The following is a 17,351-nucleotide window of genomic DNA, read 5'->3' as shown; positions in this document are numbered from 1 at the left end:
TTAGTGTTGGTGAGCACATATAAGCTCAACTCTTGACCTCTCCAAAATGGTCGAAAATAATCAGCTGATAGATCATGCAGTTCAGATTGAAAATTCAATAATAGGTATGTATTAGGACACATGTAAATTCATTTAGCAGCAGATTTAGATAAGTTAAAGTTCTATTTCTTCCAAAGCAATTTTTGATAATCAATAGCAGCATCTGTGCTTAAAAAAAATATATATTTGCACTATGTGTACTAGATATAAAGTGTTTATGTGTAAAATGCTTGTCAGAGTTCACTATCGCATCTGGCCTGTGCAATGATACTGCAAAAAATTAACAGGTGGCGAAGATTCTAGTCTCAGTTTTCTATATGTATTTGTAATTGCCCAATGAAAGAGAGACAAAGTTGACTGCAGGCTTTCAGTGAAGCTGATTGGAATTAAAATGGCCCCATTCAAGCATCTATAATCTCCTGAGGTGTGTCCATTGTTGCCATTCTCAGCTTGTCTTGTCCATTTGCTGGCACATATTGCATGAAAGCAAATATTTCTACTATTAGATGAAGGTTATGAATACATTGCAAATGTAAATGCAAGATAATGAAAATAAAAACCCTGTATGTGCATTTAGTATTTCAAAAAAAATTTGTTGTCTTTGGGATTTGAGAGATTCTTCCATCAAATTCATATCACATTTCCTCTATTTTAAATACTACCTTTTTTCCTGACATTTCTACTCCAATTCACAGAGATAAGTGCTATGCTTAGCACATTGCAGTTCTTCAGTTGCTAAATTTATCATGTGTTTTACAAATGTAGACATGCATTAACAGTTCACTTTTCAACATGGAACCATGATGTTCCATGTTGAACAAGAATCATGTAAGACTCATTAAGACTTTCTTTGTTTAGCCAAAGACAAATCTGAGAAGATATTTGCGTTGGCATTTGTGAAATTGATGAGGTATGATGGAACAACGCTAAGAGATGGAGAGCATGACCTAATTGTATACAAGGTATGTTTGCATTTAATGGTTTGTATGTAATGGTTTTCAGGACAACTGAAGAAGGTATTGGGTTATCTGCTAAGTTCTTTTCATACATATATTAAACTATAACATTATGAGTCTAAGATTTTTTTCTGTACAGTGGGATGCCAAAAAACTGGAAGATGCATCACCATACTTAAATTTGCCAGCAACTAAACCAATGCTTGAGGAGAAAGGCTACACAATGACTGGGAAAAATATGCACAGTTTTGGAAACTTTGCCATCAGCAAAGATTCGTTTCAAATTTCTACTTTGGTCTGTTCAACAAAACTCACACAGAATGGTAAGATATTGAAAAGAGCAATTTTAAATGTGCTGTTTAGTTTGGAAAGTGGCAATTTCTTAACTAGACCATGCTTATTATTCATTTTCAGCATTTTGAATTTTATCCACTAACCTTGTTTTAACATTTGAAACTTTTGGTTATCTTGCTTGCATTTTTTTTACAAAAATAAATCATTAAGATTGTTAATGAATGATAGGAGCATTGAATGTGGAACAGAAGAGAACACAATTTTTTTTCAAAAATTCACTGAGTTTAGAGGCAGATTTGCAGCCCCTGCTGATATTTTCCTGGTTCTGTTTAATTTTCTCTGAATAAGTCAAACCATTCATGGAATCTTATAAACTGCATAGTGTAGAAGGAGACTATTCTAAGAGATCATCTGCCCTACTTAATCTATACTGACACTCCCAAAGAACATCCTATGTAGGCCCACTCCCCCACAAGGGCTCAAGGAGGTCATTTGAGCCATTCAATACAGTCACAGCTGATCTAATTGTAACCTCAACTCATTCCAATAACCTTACACCCTCTTGCTCATGAACAATCTAACTACCTCTGCCTTAGAAGCCAAGTCTTTGAATATTTCTACCATCTTTTGAAAAAGAGAATTCTAAAGACTCTCACCCCCTCAGAGAAAAAAAACTCATTTCTGTCTTAAATGGACAACCCCTTATTTTTAGACAGTGACCCCGAGCTCTAGATTTTTCCCACAAGTGGAAACATCCTTTCCACATCCACCCTGTCAAGATCCCTCAGTACCTTGTATGTTTCAGTCAAGACGCCTCTTATTCTTGTAAAATCCAGAGGATACAAAACTAGCCTGTCCAATCTTTCCTCCTAAGAACATTCCTATGAAAGTCAAAGGGTCATCTGGACTCGAAACATCAGCTCTTTTCCTTCCTTACAGATGCTGTCAGACCTCCTGAGATTTTCCAGCATTTTCTATTTTGGTCACCTATTCAACTCATCTGCCATCTCCTTTTCCATTACTAATTCCCTAGACTCACTTTCTTTTGGACCAACCCTCACTTCGTTAACTTTCTTTAAAAAAATCCATATAAACTCTCACTATTTGACTTTATATTTCTAGCTAACTGTCTCTCATGTATCAATTTTTCCTCCTTATTAATTTTTTTTTAGCTGTTCTGATTTTATTGTATTCTGTGCAATCTTCTGACCTTCCACCCATCTTTGCACATTGATTTGCCTTTTCATTAAGTTAGATGCTATCATTAACTCTTTTAATTAACCCTGGATGGTGGGTCCTCCCCTTGGCATTTTATTTTTCATTTAATATATCTGTTCTTTATATTCTGAAATATCCCCTTAAATATCTTCCACTCTGCTCTCCATAAATCTAACTCTTAACCTAATTTGCCTAAACTTTGACGAGGTCTGCTTTGATCCCCTCATATTTGCCCTTATTTTAGAATGTAAAAGTCAATGGTATTATGATCACCACCATCTAAAAACGCCTTCACTATGACATCAGTAATTAGTCCTATCTCATTGCATAATTCCAGGTCTAGTATTGCATGCAGTCTGGTTGACTCCAAATTGTACTGTTCTAACAAATTACCCTGAAAACATTCCATGAATCCCTCATCTAGGCTATCTTTGCCCAACTGATTTTTTTCAGTCAATGTGTAGATTAAAATTTCTTATATTATCACTGTACCTTTCTGACAAGTTTCCCATATTACTTCCTCTATACTCTGTCAAACTGTATGATTACTGTTGGTGGGCCGATACACTACTCCCACAAATGATTTCTTGACTTTATCAATTCTTATCTCTATCTGAACCAGTTCTATATCCAGGTTTCCTAAACTTGTCATCCCTCTCAATGTGTTCATTAGTCAATAGATCCACTCCTCCAATTTTTTCTAACTTTCTCTCCTTCCTAAATGTCTTGTATCCATTCCTTGGAAGGTGGCACAGTGGAAAGCTCTGCTGCCTCACAGTGCCAGAGACCTGGGTTCGATTCCTGGTTTGGGTCACTGTCTGCACGTTCTCTCCGTGTCTGTGTTAATTTCCTCCAGGTGCTCTGGTTTCCTCCCACAGCCTGAAAGACATGCTGGATAGGTGCATTGGTCATTCTGAACTCTCCCTCAGTATACCCAAACAGGCACTGAAGTGTGGTGACTAGTGAATTTTCACAATAACTTCATTGCAATATTAATATAAGCCTACATGTGACACTAATAAATAAACTTAAACTAGTCACATGGCTTGCTAGAACAGTGATCCCAGCATGGTTCATGTGTAGACTGTCCCAATGGTACAGATCGCACTTACCTATATTGGTGTCACTGTTTCAGGAGCTGGAATGCACTTCTCCTATACCAGTCTTTTAGCCAGCCACACATGTAATTCCTGAATCTTTTTTGCTCTATCTCAGTCTGCATGTGGCTCAGGTGATAATTGAGAGGTTTTGCTTCTTAATTTGGTGCTTAGCTCATTATTCTGAATATGCAATGTCATCATCCTGCTTATGCTGTTCATTCCTACATGTATCACCACAACTGGATCCTTCCCTTTGAGCAGATGCCCCAAAACCTTGCAACAGGCAGGCAACATAGCCATCTGGACTCTTTTCGCTGCAGAGAACTATGTTGATCTCCCTTACTAGACTGTCTACTACTATCAACTACATTTCTTTTTGGTCTCTCCACTTGAATGGCTTCTGGTATACAACCCCATGGTCGGTTAGCTCATCTATCCTACAGTGCCTTCTGTGACTGAAACATGCTCAAAAAACCACAAACCTGTTGGACAATTGCAAAGGCTGAGGTTCCTGCCCTCATGGTCCCTCTACCTGCTTCACTTGTAGTCATGTTCTCCTGTCCTGTCCCTATCCACTGACTAAATCAGAAAACCTTATCCTAAGGGGTGTGACTGCGTCCGGGTTCAAGGCATTTTTCCTCAGATGGTGATGGCTGGCACAAGGAGACATAGCTTTAAATTGAGGGGTGATAGATATAGGACAGATGTCAGAGGTAGGTTCTTTATTCAGAGACTAGTAAGGGCATGGAATGCCCTGCCTGCAACAGTAGTGGACTTGCCAACATTAGGGGCATTTAAAAGGTCATTGGATAAACATATAGATGATATTGGAATAGTGTAGGTTAGATGGGCTTTAGATTGGTTTTCACAAGTCGGCACAACATGGAGGGCTGAAGGGCCTGTACTGCACTGTAATGTTCTATGTTCTATATGCATCCAGGTTATTTCCCGTCTCCCTCATGTGTTGCAGTGTCTGCAGTTCGGAATCGATCTCAGTGACTCTGAGCTGAAGCTTCTTGTGTTGCAGGCACTTAGTGTGCACCTGTTTCTTCTGTATTACACTGGCAACCTACGTGCTACAGCTGTGACACATCACTTGCACTGCTATCATTAATGTGTTTATTATTTTGTTCAATTATTTTCTTGTTTTATATATTTTATTAGCCATACTGCCAGTTCCTGTACTATTTTAAATCTTAGGAATAGAATTGACCTTAAATACTTAGCAGATATTTACCAAACAGCTAGCTTCTTTGCCTGTAGTGGAGTAAGAATCAATTTCTATTGGGTGAAAATGTTGGAAAAAACAAAAGGAAAGCAAAAGCAATCTCCTTCCCTTCCTAACCTAACTCTTCCCCAATGGCAAACTCCTAGGTATTCACTTTGTAACAAACTGCACTTGTTTACTAGTTGCATGAAAGACCCTTGCATTTATGTAATTGAACTGTAGCTACAGAAACTGCATGAAACCAGTTAGCTAGTAACTACTGTTAAATCATAGCTGATGGTAAGTGCCAAGTTGTTCAAATGCCAGAAGAGAAATTTAGAACAACTGCTTCATGTTTGTTCTTTTTGCAGTTTGTATAATGAGAAGTTTTGAAATCCAGAAATGATGTCCCCAGCTACTTGTGATGATTTGAGAGTAAAGTAAATGTTTATTAAGAAAGAGGAAAAAACAAAATAGAGTTACACTTTAACAGAACAATGGATTCACACAGTCCCTATACTTTACGACAATTCTGAATAATCTTATTTTAACCACCTTCATAACTAAGCTTTCCTGTATCTGTTTGGCAAATCTTATAGATTTGAAAATATATAAAAGTCCAGTGACTTTTACCATACAGTACCTTTTAATTTCTCTTGAGGGCCCCCGCTGAAATTAACAGGAGCTTTCTTTTAATGTTGGGCTACATTCACACATGCAGGGATTTGACCAGCTATTCCAGCTATCTGCTGAGATCTAAATCAGCTGCACACATTGGCTTCAGTATCTCCTTAAACATGTTCTTTCCTTTTGATCTCTCCATTGTCTCATCCAGTTTCTTTAATGCATTTCCCCGCAATTGATTTACTTTATTTCTTTACTTTAGCTTTTAGAATGGAAATGAGAAATAAACTCACTCGATCCATAATTTACCTTTGACAGCTGTTTGACTCTCCATAGAACCACAACATCCCATTCAAATCTATTCCTGTCCTGTACATCCTTACTAAACTACCTTATTTCGTTAGTAAAATAAACTGGCAGGAGATGGGAACTAAACTAAAATGGCAAGTGGAATGGGACTCTGAAAGGATGTGGAGATGCTGTCGTTAGACTGGGATGAGAACAAAGAACAAAGAAAATTACAACACAGGAACAGGCCCTTCAGCCCTCCAAACCTGCACCGATCATGCTGCCCGACTGAACTAAAACCCCCTACCCTTCCAGGGACCATATGCCTCTATTCCCATAGTATGCATGTATTTGTCAAGACCCCCCCCTTAAAAGTCATTACCATATCCGCTTCCATTACCTCCCCTGACAATGAGTTCCAGGCACCCACTACTCTCTGTGTAAAAAATTTGCCTCGTACATCTCCTTTAAACTTACCCCTTGCAACTTAAACTAGTGCCCCCTCGTAATTGACTCTTTCACCCTGGGAAAAAGCATCTGACTCTCCATTCTGTCCATGCCTCTCATAATCTTGCAGATTTCTATCAGGTTGCCCCTCAACCTCCATCGTTCCAGTGAGAACAAACCAAGTTTCTCCAACCTCTCCTCATAGCTGATGCCCTCCATGCCAGGCAATATCCTGGTAAATCTTTTCTGTACCCTCTCCAAAGCCTCCATACCCTTCTGGTAATGTGGCGACCAGAATTGAACACTATATTCCAAGTATGGCCTAACTAAGGTTCTATAAAGCTGCAAAAAGACTTGCCAATTTTTAAACTCATTGTCCCGGCCAATGAAGACAAGCATGCCGTATGCCTTCTTGACTACCTTCTCCACCTGCATTGCCACTTTCAGTGACTGTGTTGTTGTACACCCAGATCCCTTTGCCTATCAATACTCTTAAGGGTCCTGCCATTTACTGTGTATTTCCTATCTGTATTAGACCTTCCAAAATGCATTACCTCAGATTTGTCCAGATTAGACTCCATCTGCCATCTCTCTGCCCAAGTCTCCAACTGATCCATATCCTGCTGTATCCTCTGATGGTCTTCATCGCTATCTGCAAATCCACCAACCTTTGTGTCATCCGCAAACTTACTAATCAAACCAGTTACATTTTCCTCAAAATCATTTAAATATATTAGAAACAGCAGAGGTCCCAACACTGATCCCTGAGGCCACTTGTCACAGCTCTCCATTTAGAAATGCACCCTTCCACTGTTAACCTACTTCTGAGACTCCAAAAGCTCGTGCTGCCAAATAAATCTCTTGGACTTTAACCTATTGAGACTTCTTTCTGAAAGGAGTCTGAGGAAGGGGAATCAAGGACAAGAACAAAAGACTGTAAGGGGTGTAAGAAAAGCGATAGGAGCCAGAACCAAACAAAGTGAAAAATAGTGGGAATGGAACAAGTAATGTTAACGAGACAAGTTTTAAGGCTTTGTGTCTTAATGTGTGTTCGCAATAAGTCAATTGCACAAATAGATGTTCATGGGTCTGATATAGTCAGGATTATGGAGACATGGCTGCAGGGTGACCAGGGATGGAAAATGCATCTAAATAGAATCATAGAAAAACTACAGCACAAACAGGCCCTTCAGCCCACAAGTTGCGCCGATCACATCTCTACCTACTAGGCTTACCTATAACCCTCAATCTTATTAAGTCCCATGTACTCATCCAGAAGTCTCTTAAAAGACCCTATCGAATTTGCCTCCATCACCACCGACGGCAGCTGATTCTACTCACCCACCACCCTCTGAATGAAAAACTTATCCCTGACATCTCCTCTATACCTTCTCCTCAGCACCTTAAACCTGTGTCTTCTTGTGGCAGCTGTTTCAGCCCTGGGAAAAAGCCTCTGAGAATCCACCTGATCAATACCTCTCAACGTCTTATGCACCTCTATCAGGTCCCCTCTCATCCTTCGCCTCTCCAAGGAGAAAAGATCGAACTCTCTCAACGTATCCTCATAAGGCATGCCACCCAATCCAGGTAACATCCTTGTAAATCTCCTCTGCACCCTTCCTGTGATAAGGCGACCCGAACTGAGCACAGCACTCCAACTGGGGTCTGATCAGGGTCTTATACAGCTGCAGCATTAAGTCCCAACTCCTAAACACAATTCCTTGATTGATGAAGGCCAGTACACCATATGCCTTCTTAACCACATCCTCTACCTGTAAAGCTGATTTGAGAGTCCTATGAACCCGGACCCCAAGATCCTTCTGATTTTCCACACTGCTAAGAGTCTTACCCTTAATATTATATTCCTTCATCACATTGGACCTGCCAGAATGTACCACTACGCATTTATCCGGGTTGAAGTCCATCTGCCACTTCTCTGCCCAGTCTTGCATCCTATCTATGTCACGCTGCAACTTCTGACATCCCTCCAAACTATCCACAACACCTCCAACCTTCATGTCATTGGCAAACTTACCAACCCATTCCTCCGCTTCCTCGTCCAGGCCATTTATAAAAATCACACAGAGCAAGGGTCCCAGAACAGATCCCTGGGGCACTCTGCTGGTGACTGACCTCCATGCAGAAAAAGATCCATCTACATGCCTTCTGTGGGCAAGCCAGTTCTGGATCCACAAAGCTACGTCCCCTTGGATCCCATGTCCCCTCACTTTCTCAATAAGCCTTGCATGGGGGACCTTATCGAATGCCTTGCTGAAATCCATATAAACCTCATCCACTGCTCTTCCTTTGTCAATGTGTTTAGTCACATTTTCAAAAAACTCAACCACGCTCGTAAGGCATGATCTGCCTTTAACAAAGCCGTGCTGACTCCTTTTGATCATACTATACTTCTCTAAATGTTCATAAATCCTGTCTCTCAGGATCTTTTCTATCAACTTAGCAACGATTGAGGTTAGACTCACCGATCGATAATTTCCTGGGCTATCTCTATTCCCTTTTTCCTTGAATATAGGAATCACATCTGCAATCCTCCGGAACCTCTCCCGTCTCCATTGATGACGCAAAGATCATCGCCAGAGGCTCTGCAATCTCTTCCCTTGTCTCCCACAGTAACCTGGGATACATCCCATCTGGTGCCGGCGACTTATCTATCTTGATGCTATTCAAAAGCTCCAACACATCCTCTTTCTTAACGTCCACATACTCAAGCTTTTCAGTCTGCCACAAGCCTGCACTACAACCACCAAGATCCTTATCCATCGTGAATACCGAAGTATTCATTGAGCACCTCTGCTACTTCTACTGGTTCTATACAAACTTTCCCGCCGTCACATTTTAAAGGTCCTATACCTTCACATCTCATCCTTCTACTCTCCACGTATTTGTAGAATGCCGTAGGGTTTTCCTTAATCTTACCTGCCAAGATCTTCTCATGACCCCTTCTGGCTCTCCTAATTTCCTCCTCAAGGTCCTTCCTACAGGCCGTATACTTCTCTAGATCCCTAACATTACCTAGCTCCCTGAACCTTTTGTACGCTTTTCTTTTTTGACTAGATTTGTTACAACTTTCATGCACCACAGTTCCTGTAACCTACCAAAACCTCCCTGTCTCATCAGAACGTTGTCGTGCAGAACTCCAGACAAACGTTCTTTGAAAATCTGCGACTTTACTTCGGTACGTTTCCCCGAGAATACCTCCTTCCAATTGACGCCTTTAATTTCCTGCCTGATGGCTTCATATTTCCCCTTACTCCAGATAAACACTTTCCTAGCTTGCCTGGTCCTATCCCTCTTCAATGCTAGTGTAAAGGAGATAGAGTTATGATTACTATCCCTAAAATGCTCTTCCACTGAGCGATCTGATACCTATCCAGGTTCATTACCCAGTACCAGATCAAGTACAGCCTCTCCTCTTGTAGACTTATCCATATACTGAGTCAGGGAACACACCTAACAAACTCCTCCCCATCCAAACCCCTTACCCTAGGGATATTCCAGTTGATATTTGGGAAATTAAAGTCTCTCATCACGACAACTCTGTTATTATTACATCTCTCCAGGACCTGTTTCCCTACCTACTCCTCAACAACCCTGTTACTATTGGGCGGCTTATAGAAAACACCCTGTAAATAATTGACCCTTACTTGTTCCGAACTTCCACCCACAGAGACTCCGTAGACAATCCCTCCACGGCGTCCACCTTCTCTACAGCCATGACACTATCCCTGATCAACAGTGCCACTCCCCCACTTCTTTTGCCTCCCTTCCTGTCCCCCCTGAAACATCTGAAACCCGACACTTGAAGTATCCAGTCCTGTTCGTGAGAAATCCAAGTCTCTGTAATGGCCACCACATCACACTTCCAAGCAGCGATCCACGCTGTAAGCTCATCCACTTTGTTCACAACATTCCTAGCATTAAAATAGATATATCTCAAACCTTCGGTCTGAACGCTCTCCTTCTCCGTCACATGTCTATCCTCCCTCTTACACTGTTGACAATCTCTCTCTATTTGCGAGCTAACCTCCTAAAGTGCTGGAAAATCTCAGCAGTTCTGGCAGCATCTGTAAAGAGAGAAAAGAGCTGATGTTTTGAGATGACCCTTTGTCAAAGCTGATGGGAAATGCACATCCCTGGGTATTCATTATTAAGGAAGGACAGACAAAAAAGGAAATGGGGCAGAGTTGCATTGCTGGTTCAAGAGGAAATGAACGCAATGGTGAGGAAAGATATTAGTTGATGTGGAATCTGTATGGGTAGAGCTGAGAAACACTTAAAAACAAAGAACGAACAAAATTACAACACAAGAACAGGCTCTTTGGCCCCTCAAGCCTAGACCGACCATGCTGCCCGAATGAACTAAAACCTCCTCCTCTTCCGGAGACCATATCCCTCTATTCCCATCCTATTCATGGATTTGTCAAGAAGCCACTTGAAAGTCACTGTCATACCTGCTTCCACTATCTCGCCTGGTGGCAAGTTCCAGGTACCCGCCACTTGCCTTGTACATCTCTTCCAAACCTTGTTCCTCGCATCTTAAACCTATGTCCCCTAGTAATTGCCTCTTCCATCCTGGGGAAAATGCTTCTGACTATCCACTCTTTTCATGCCCCTCCTAATCTTGTAGTCTTGTATCAGGTCACTCCTCAACCTCTGTCATTCCAGTGAGTACAAACCAAGTTTCTCCAACCTCTCCTCATAGCTAATGCCCACCATACCACGTAACATCCTGGTAAATCTTCTCTGTTCACCTCTTGAAAGCGTCCACATCCTTCTGGTAGTGTGGAAAATATTACAATTTCTTTGGTTTTCGGGACGCAACTGAACTATGCTCAATAGAGTATTTATCCTGTCTATCACTGGAAGAACGGTACTCTACTTGCACAGTACTTTCCAGTTAGCACCAAATACAGACAAGAGTTTTTGGGAACATGATTAACATTTTAATTTTCACCAAATGCCCAGGTGTTCATTCAGTACACACTTATTTGCAGTTTCACATTTTTGATTTGGCTGGAGTATCTTGCATTATAAGGGGTTATTCAGTTTTGTGTTACTGTTAATTTGGTAGCTGGAAACAAAACTTTGCTGTCTCTTCTGGTTATTGAACACTTGCACATTAATTCAACTGCCCAACATAAGAGTAGGATGTAATATAATTAGTTTGTGATAAAAACAAAATATGGCACATGCTGGGAATTTAAAATAGAGAAGAAAATGCTGGAAATACTTATGAGACCAGACAGTTTCTGTTGGGAGAGAAAATAAGAGTTAATATTTCTGTTCAGGATCATTTGTCAGAACTTTTGTGTGTTATGTGTTATTTTAATTCTGTCACAGGATGTAGTTGTTACTGGCTAGGCCAGCATTTGCTGCCCATCACTAATTACCCTTGTGGGCCACCTTCTTGACCTGCTACAGTCCATCTAATGTAGGTACACTGACAGTGTTGTTAGCAAGGGCAGCAGTGAAGGAGCTGTCATGTAGTTCCAAGTCACGGTGGCTTATGGCTGGGAGGTATCTACTAGTGGTATTTCCATGAATCTGCTGCTTTGTCCTTCTTGGTGGTAGAAGTTACAGGTTTAGAAGGTGCTGTCAAAGGAGTCTTTGTGAATTGCTGCAGTTCATCTTGAAAATGGTATGTGCTGCTGCCTCTGGGTATCAGTACTGGATGAAGTGAATGTTTAAGGTGGTGGGTGAGGTGCCAATGAAGCAGGCAGTCCTGACCTGGAGGGTATCAAACTTTTTAAGTGTAGTTGGAGCAGTACTCATCCAAGCAAATATTTCATCACATTTCTAAGTACTGTCTAATGAAGGTAGTCCAGCTTTCGGGTGTCAGGCACAGGTGACACGGCATAGTATCTAGCACTGCTGTGTCATAGTGCCAGGGACCCAGGCTTGATTGCAGCCTCAGGTGACTGTCTGTGTGGAGTTTGCATGTTCTACCTGTGTCTGCATGCTTTTCCTCTGGGTGCTCCGACTTCTTCCCACAAATCCGAAGATGTGCAGGTTTGATGGCTGGCCGAGCAAAATTGCTTCTTAGTGTCCCAAGGTGTGTAAGTTAAATGGATTAGCCATGGTGAATGTGTGGAGTTACTGGGATAGGATGGGGGAAGAGGGCCTGGGTAAGACTCTGTCAGAGAGTTGGTGCAGACTCGACAGGCCGAATGGCTTTGTAGGGATTCTACAATTTTAAAAGGAGGTGAGTTACTCGCAGCAGAATTTCCAGCCTCTGACCTATTATTCTTATTCTTATAGTCACAGTATTTGTATGACTGCTTCGTTAAGTTTCTGGTCAATACTAACCCAAATGGTAGAACAGCCTGCCAGGAGTTATTTCCCTGACTAACAGAGGAAGTAAACATTTTGATGGCAGCTGTGGAACAAGAAGGACACCTTCAGGAGATAAAGAAAGATTGGGAGGAAAAATCAATTTTTTGATTTTTCAATGTGAAAGTAAGCAAGTTAGGGAAGTTAGGGTTAGGCTTAGGGAAAAATATCTTAAATTAACATACTACCTCTTAGCTGACTTGAAGTGTGAAGTTAGCACATCTTCCCTCTAATTATCATGTGGTTAAGACGTAATGTGTTAGCTTCTGTTTGAAAGTATATCTGAAGTATGGGTGTAAACTTAATTTGGTGGCATAATGGTTCTTTTCTACCTTTTGGAAACTTCAGAGCAATATTTAGATGTCAGTAAATGCTTTGAGAATTATAAAAACAAATGGTATTACAATATTGACGCACAGAATAAGTCTCTCTTCTGATGTAAAACCTGAGATCAGTTTTACAATCAAATTCAGACTGATGGATTAAGGTCTCTTCTCTGACTAATGGCCCTTTGTTAATTGAGCTTGCTGATCTTAATTCTGTGTCTTGTGGGCTTACGGCGCAAAGCTAACTATAATTGGGAATAAATTAGCCGTGCCATTCAGACAACCCTCAAGTTGGAAATTAGCAACGTAACTGTTTCTTTAAACAGACACTGGAGGTCCATGTGGGTGATAGTATTATTCCATATGTGTTTATGAAACTCGGCTTGGCCTGATGCAGGTTCTCTAAAGAAGGTGAAGTTTCTAACTCAACTTGTGGCAATAAAGCAAAATATAATTTCAAAATGTTACAATTTTGCACTAAGTAGACATTATTTCAGCACTTGTTGCAGTCTTTCAACTTGTGTGTTGAACTTTGTTTTGATATCTTGAAGTAAGAATACATTCAAAATCCCATTTTAATCTTTCAATTCCAAGGGTGGGATTTTCCGGCCACGCTCTCCCCAAAGCTGGAAAATCTTGCCTGATGTCAGTGGATCTTTGCATGTTCTGTGTCCCACCCGCTATGGCTCCTATGGGATGTGGGTGTCGCATCCCATGGGAACCCTTAATAAGATGTTGGTGAGCTGCCTTCTTGAAACACTGCAGTCCTCTTAGAATCTTTATAGTGCAGAAGGAGGCCATTCAGCCCATCAAGCCTGCACCAGCAACAATCCCACTGAGGCCCTATCCCCGTAACCCCATGAAGTAGGTATACCCACAGTGCTGTTAGGGAGGGAGTTCCAGGATGTTGACCCAGCTTAAATAAGACTTTTCTGGGAAATCTGAGAAGAAACTGTGCTATCTACTGTCTTTACTTCACAAAGACCAATTTATTGGGTAAATTTAATTCCACCCACCAGTTATCCATTATGATCTTATTAAATGGCAAGGCAAGCTCAAAGTGCTCCATGGCCTATTTCTATTTCTAATGGTTGTATGACATCTCATTTTTTAAACGGGCATCACCTATTTTTAAACAATGACCCCCAGTTCTACCTTTTCCCAAAAGAGGAAATATCCTCTCTACATCAACCTTATCAAAATCTCTCAGGATCTTGTATGTTTCAATAAAGTCACCTCTTAGTCTTCTAAAGTCCAGCACATACAAGTTTAGCCTGTCCAACTTTTCCTCATAAGATAACTTGCCCAATACTGGTATTAGGTTAGTAAATCCAGTATGAACTGCTAATGCATTTACATCCTTCCTTTTATAAGGAGACCAATATTGTACACAATATTCCAGGTGCAGTCTCACAATCAAGAGTGGTTAGTAACACACCCATCTGTTGGTTTGGTTTTAATGGTTTAAGCTTAGTATTCGTTCACAACTCAGCCAAAGTAAATGTTCTCATGGGAGTTGGTGTGGGGGCATTATGAAATTTAAATTTTATTGATTGTGTGTACAATAGACCATTGTGGATAAAACAAATTACTCATAACAGCCATGTGAAATACAATGATAAAATTAAGATGTCGCTACTTACAACAACTTTTGTACTGTCTAATTGTTTGGGATTAGATTGACTTTTTACTTACTGATCAGTAAGGAAGTCTTATATATCTGGTTTGTTTACAGTGGACCTCCTGGGACTTTTGAAATGGCGGTCAAACACAAATTTGCTGCAGCAGAACTTGAGACAGTTGATGAAAGTGGATGGAGAAGAGGTTGTTAAGGTAATTAGATTCCTTTAGATACTGATGCCAAAATCTGTGCAAGTCAGAAAAAGACTTGCTTGAACTGTGAAAATAACTTAGAGTAACAGGAAGCTTTATCAAATATTGTTAAAGCCATCTATTACACTTGCAGATGGATTTTAATTAAGGTGTCAAACTTGATTCAGTGGTAACACTTCTATTGTTAATCAGAAAACAGAGTGCCACTCTATGGAGTTAAGCACATAATCCAAGATGATATTTCAGTGCAGCACTAAGGGAGTATGAATATATGAACATTCATATGAACAAGAAGCTACAGTAGGCCTGTCAGCCCTTCAAGTTTACTCCCATCATTTAATGAGACCATGGCTGATCTGATAGTAACTTCAAATCTGTATTCCGCTTATCCTGATAACGTATCATTTTCTTGCTTACAAAGAACCTATCCATTTCTGCCTTAAAAATATGAAAAGATTGTGCTTTCAACACCTTTTCAGGAAGAGTGTTCCAAAGACTCATGACCATGTGAGAGAGAAAAAAATTAAGAAGGATAGAGTCACAGAGATATATGGCATGGAAACAGGCCCTTTGGTTCAACTCGCCCATACCACCCAGTTTTCCTAAACTGAACTAGTCTGATTTGCCTGCATTTGGCCCAAATCCCTCTAAACATTTCCTATTCAAGTACCTGTCCGAATGTATTTTACATGTTATAATTGTATCTGCGTCTATCACCTCCTCTGGCAGCTCATTCCATTTACACACCAACCTCTGTATGAAAAAAGTTGTCCCTCAGGTCCCTTTTAAATCTTTTCCCTCTCACCTTAAATCTCCCCAACCCAGGGGAAAAGGCCATGGCTATTCATCTTATCTCTGAGATCACCTCTCACCCTCCTATGCTGCAGGAAAACAAGTCCCAACCTATCCAGCCTGTCCTTATAATTCAGTCCCAGTAACATCCTTGTAAATCTTTTTTGCACCCTTTCCAGCTTTAATGACATCCTTCCTAGAGCAAGGTAACCAGAATTATATGCAGTACTCCAAATGTGGCCTTACCAATGTCTAGTACAGTTGCAGCATAATGTCCCAAATCCTGTACTCAGTGCACTGACTGATGAAGGCAAGTGTGCCAAATGGCTTCTTCATCACCCTGTCTACCTTTGAACAAAGAATAAAGAAAATTACAGCACAGGAACAGGCCCTTCGGCCCTCCAAGCCTATACCAACCATTCTGCCCGATTGAACTAAATCCTCTACCCATCCGGAGACCACATCGTTCCATTCCCATCCCATCCCTTAAAAATCACTATTGTATCTGCTTCCAGTATCTCCCCCGGCAGAGTGTTTCAGGCACCCACCCTCCTCTGCGTAAAAAAACTTGCCTCATACATCTCCTTTAAACCTTGCCTCTTGGACCTTAAACCTATGACCCCTCGTAATTGACTCTCCCATCCTGGGGAAAGACTTGTAGACTTCTATCAGGTTGCCCCTCAACCTCCGTCATTCCAGTGAGAACAAACCAAGTTTCTTCAACCTCTTCTCATAGCTAATGCCCTCCATATCAGGCAATATCCTGGTAAATCTTTTCTGTACCCTCTTCAAAGCCTCCACATCCTTTTGATAGTATGGTGACCAGAATTGAACACCATTTTTCAAGTGCGACCTAACTAAGGTTCTATAAAGCTGCAACGTGACTTGCCAATTTTTAAACTCAGTGCCCTGGCCAATGAAGGCAAGCATACAGTATGCTTTCTTGACCACCACCACCTGCGTTGCCACTTTCAGTGACCTGGGTACCTGCGCACCCAGATACCTCTGCCTACCAACACTGTAAAAGGTTCAGCCATTTACTGTATATTTCCTATCTTTATTAGACCTTCCAAAATGCATTACGTCACATGTATCCGGATTAAATTCCATCTGCCAAGTCTCCGCTCAAGCCTCCAACCAAACTATATCCTGCTGTATCCTGTGATGGTCTTCGTCGCTATCTAAATACACCAACCTTTGTTTGTCCACAAACTTACTAATCAAACCTGTTACATTTTCCTCCAAATCATATATAAGGTCCCAGCACTGATCCTTGAAGAATGCCACTTGTCTCAGCCCTCCATTCAGAAACATACCTTCCACTGCTATCTTCTATCTTGTATGACTGAGCAAATTCTGTGTCCACCTTGCCAGCTCACCTCTGGTCCCATGCAACTCCACCTTCTGCACCAGTCTGCCATGAGGGACCTTGTCAAAGGCCTTACTGAAGTCCATGCAGACAACATCTAATGCCCTCCCCTCATCAATCATCATCATCACTTCCTCGAAAAGCTCAACCAAGTTAGTAAGCACAATCGCCCCTTCACAAAACCATGTTGTCTCTCAGTAATATGTCCTCTTACTTCCAGTGGGAATAAATCCTATCTCGAAGAATCCTCTCCAATAATTTCCCTACCACTGACGTAAGACTCACAGGCCTATAAATGTCTTGATTATTCTTGCTACTCTTCTTAAACAAAGGAACATCATTGGCTATTCTCCAATCCTCTGTGACCTTCCCTGTAGCCAATGAGGATACAATGATTTCTCTCAAGGCTCCAGTGATTTCCTCCTTTGCCATCCCATCAGGCCTTGGAGACTTATCAATCGTAATGTTTCTCAAGAACCCCAAAACCATCTCCTCCTTGATCACATT

The 17,351-nt window shown here is 41.0% G+C and overlaps 1 protein-coding gene across 2 annotated transcripts in view; it reads left to right on the top strand.

Moving 5' to 3' along the window:
• Positions 1-17,351, top strand: part of dock1 (dedicator of cytokinesis 1) — a 589,776-nt gene that overhangs the window by 154,695 nt on the left and 417,730 nt on the right. For both annotated transcript variants that reach the window (XM_080205635.1, XM_080205634.1), the window contains exons 17-19: positions 898-1,001; positions 1,135-1,318; positions 14,586-14,683. In XM_080205635.1, coding sequence (XP_080061761.1) covers positions 898-1,001; positions 1,135-1,318; positions 14,586-14,683 — 386 coding nt within the window. The remainder of the gene's footprint in view (positions 1-897; positions 1,002-1,134; positions 1,319-14,585; positions 14,684-17,351) is intronic.

This window comes from Carcharhinus amblyrhynchos, chromosome 17 (genome assembly GCF_965287045.1).
Source record: "Carcharhinus amblyrhynchos chromosome 17, sCarAmb.v2.hapA, whole genome shotgun sequence".
NCBI classification, from domain to species: domain Eukaryota; kingdom Metazoa; phylum Chordata; class Chondrichthyes; order Carcharhiniformes; family Carcharhinidae; genus Carcharhinus; species Carcharhinus amblyrhynchos.
Note: the sequence above shows the minus strand (reverse complement) of the source record. Positions and strands in the feature narration are given on the sequence as shown.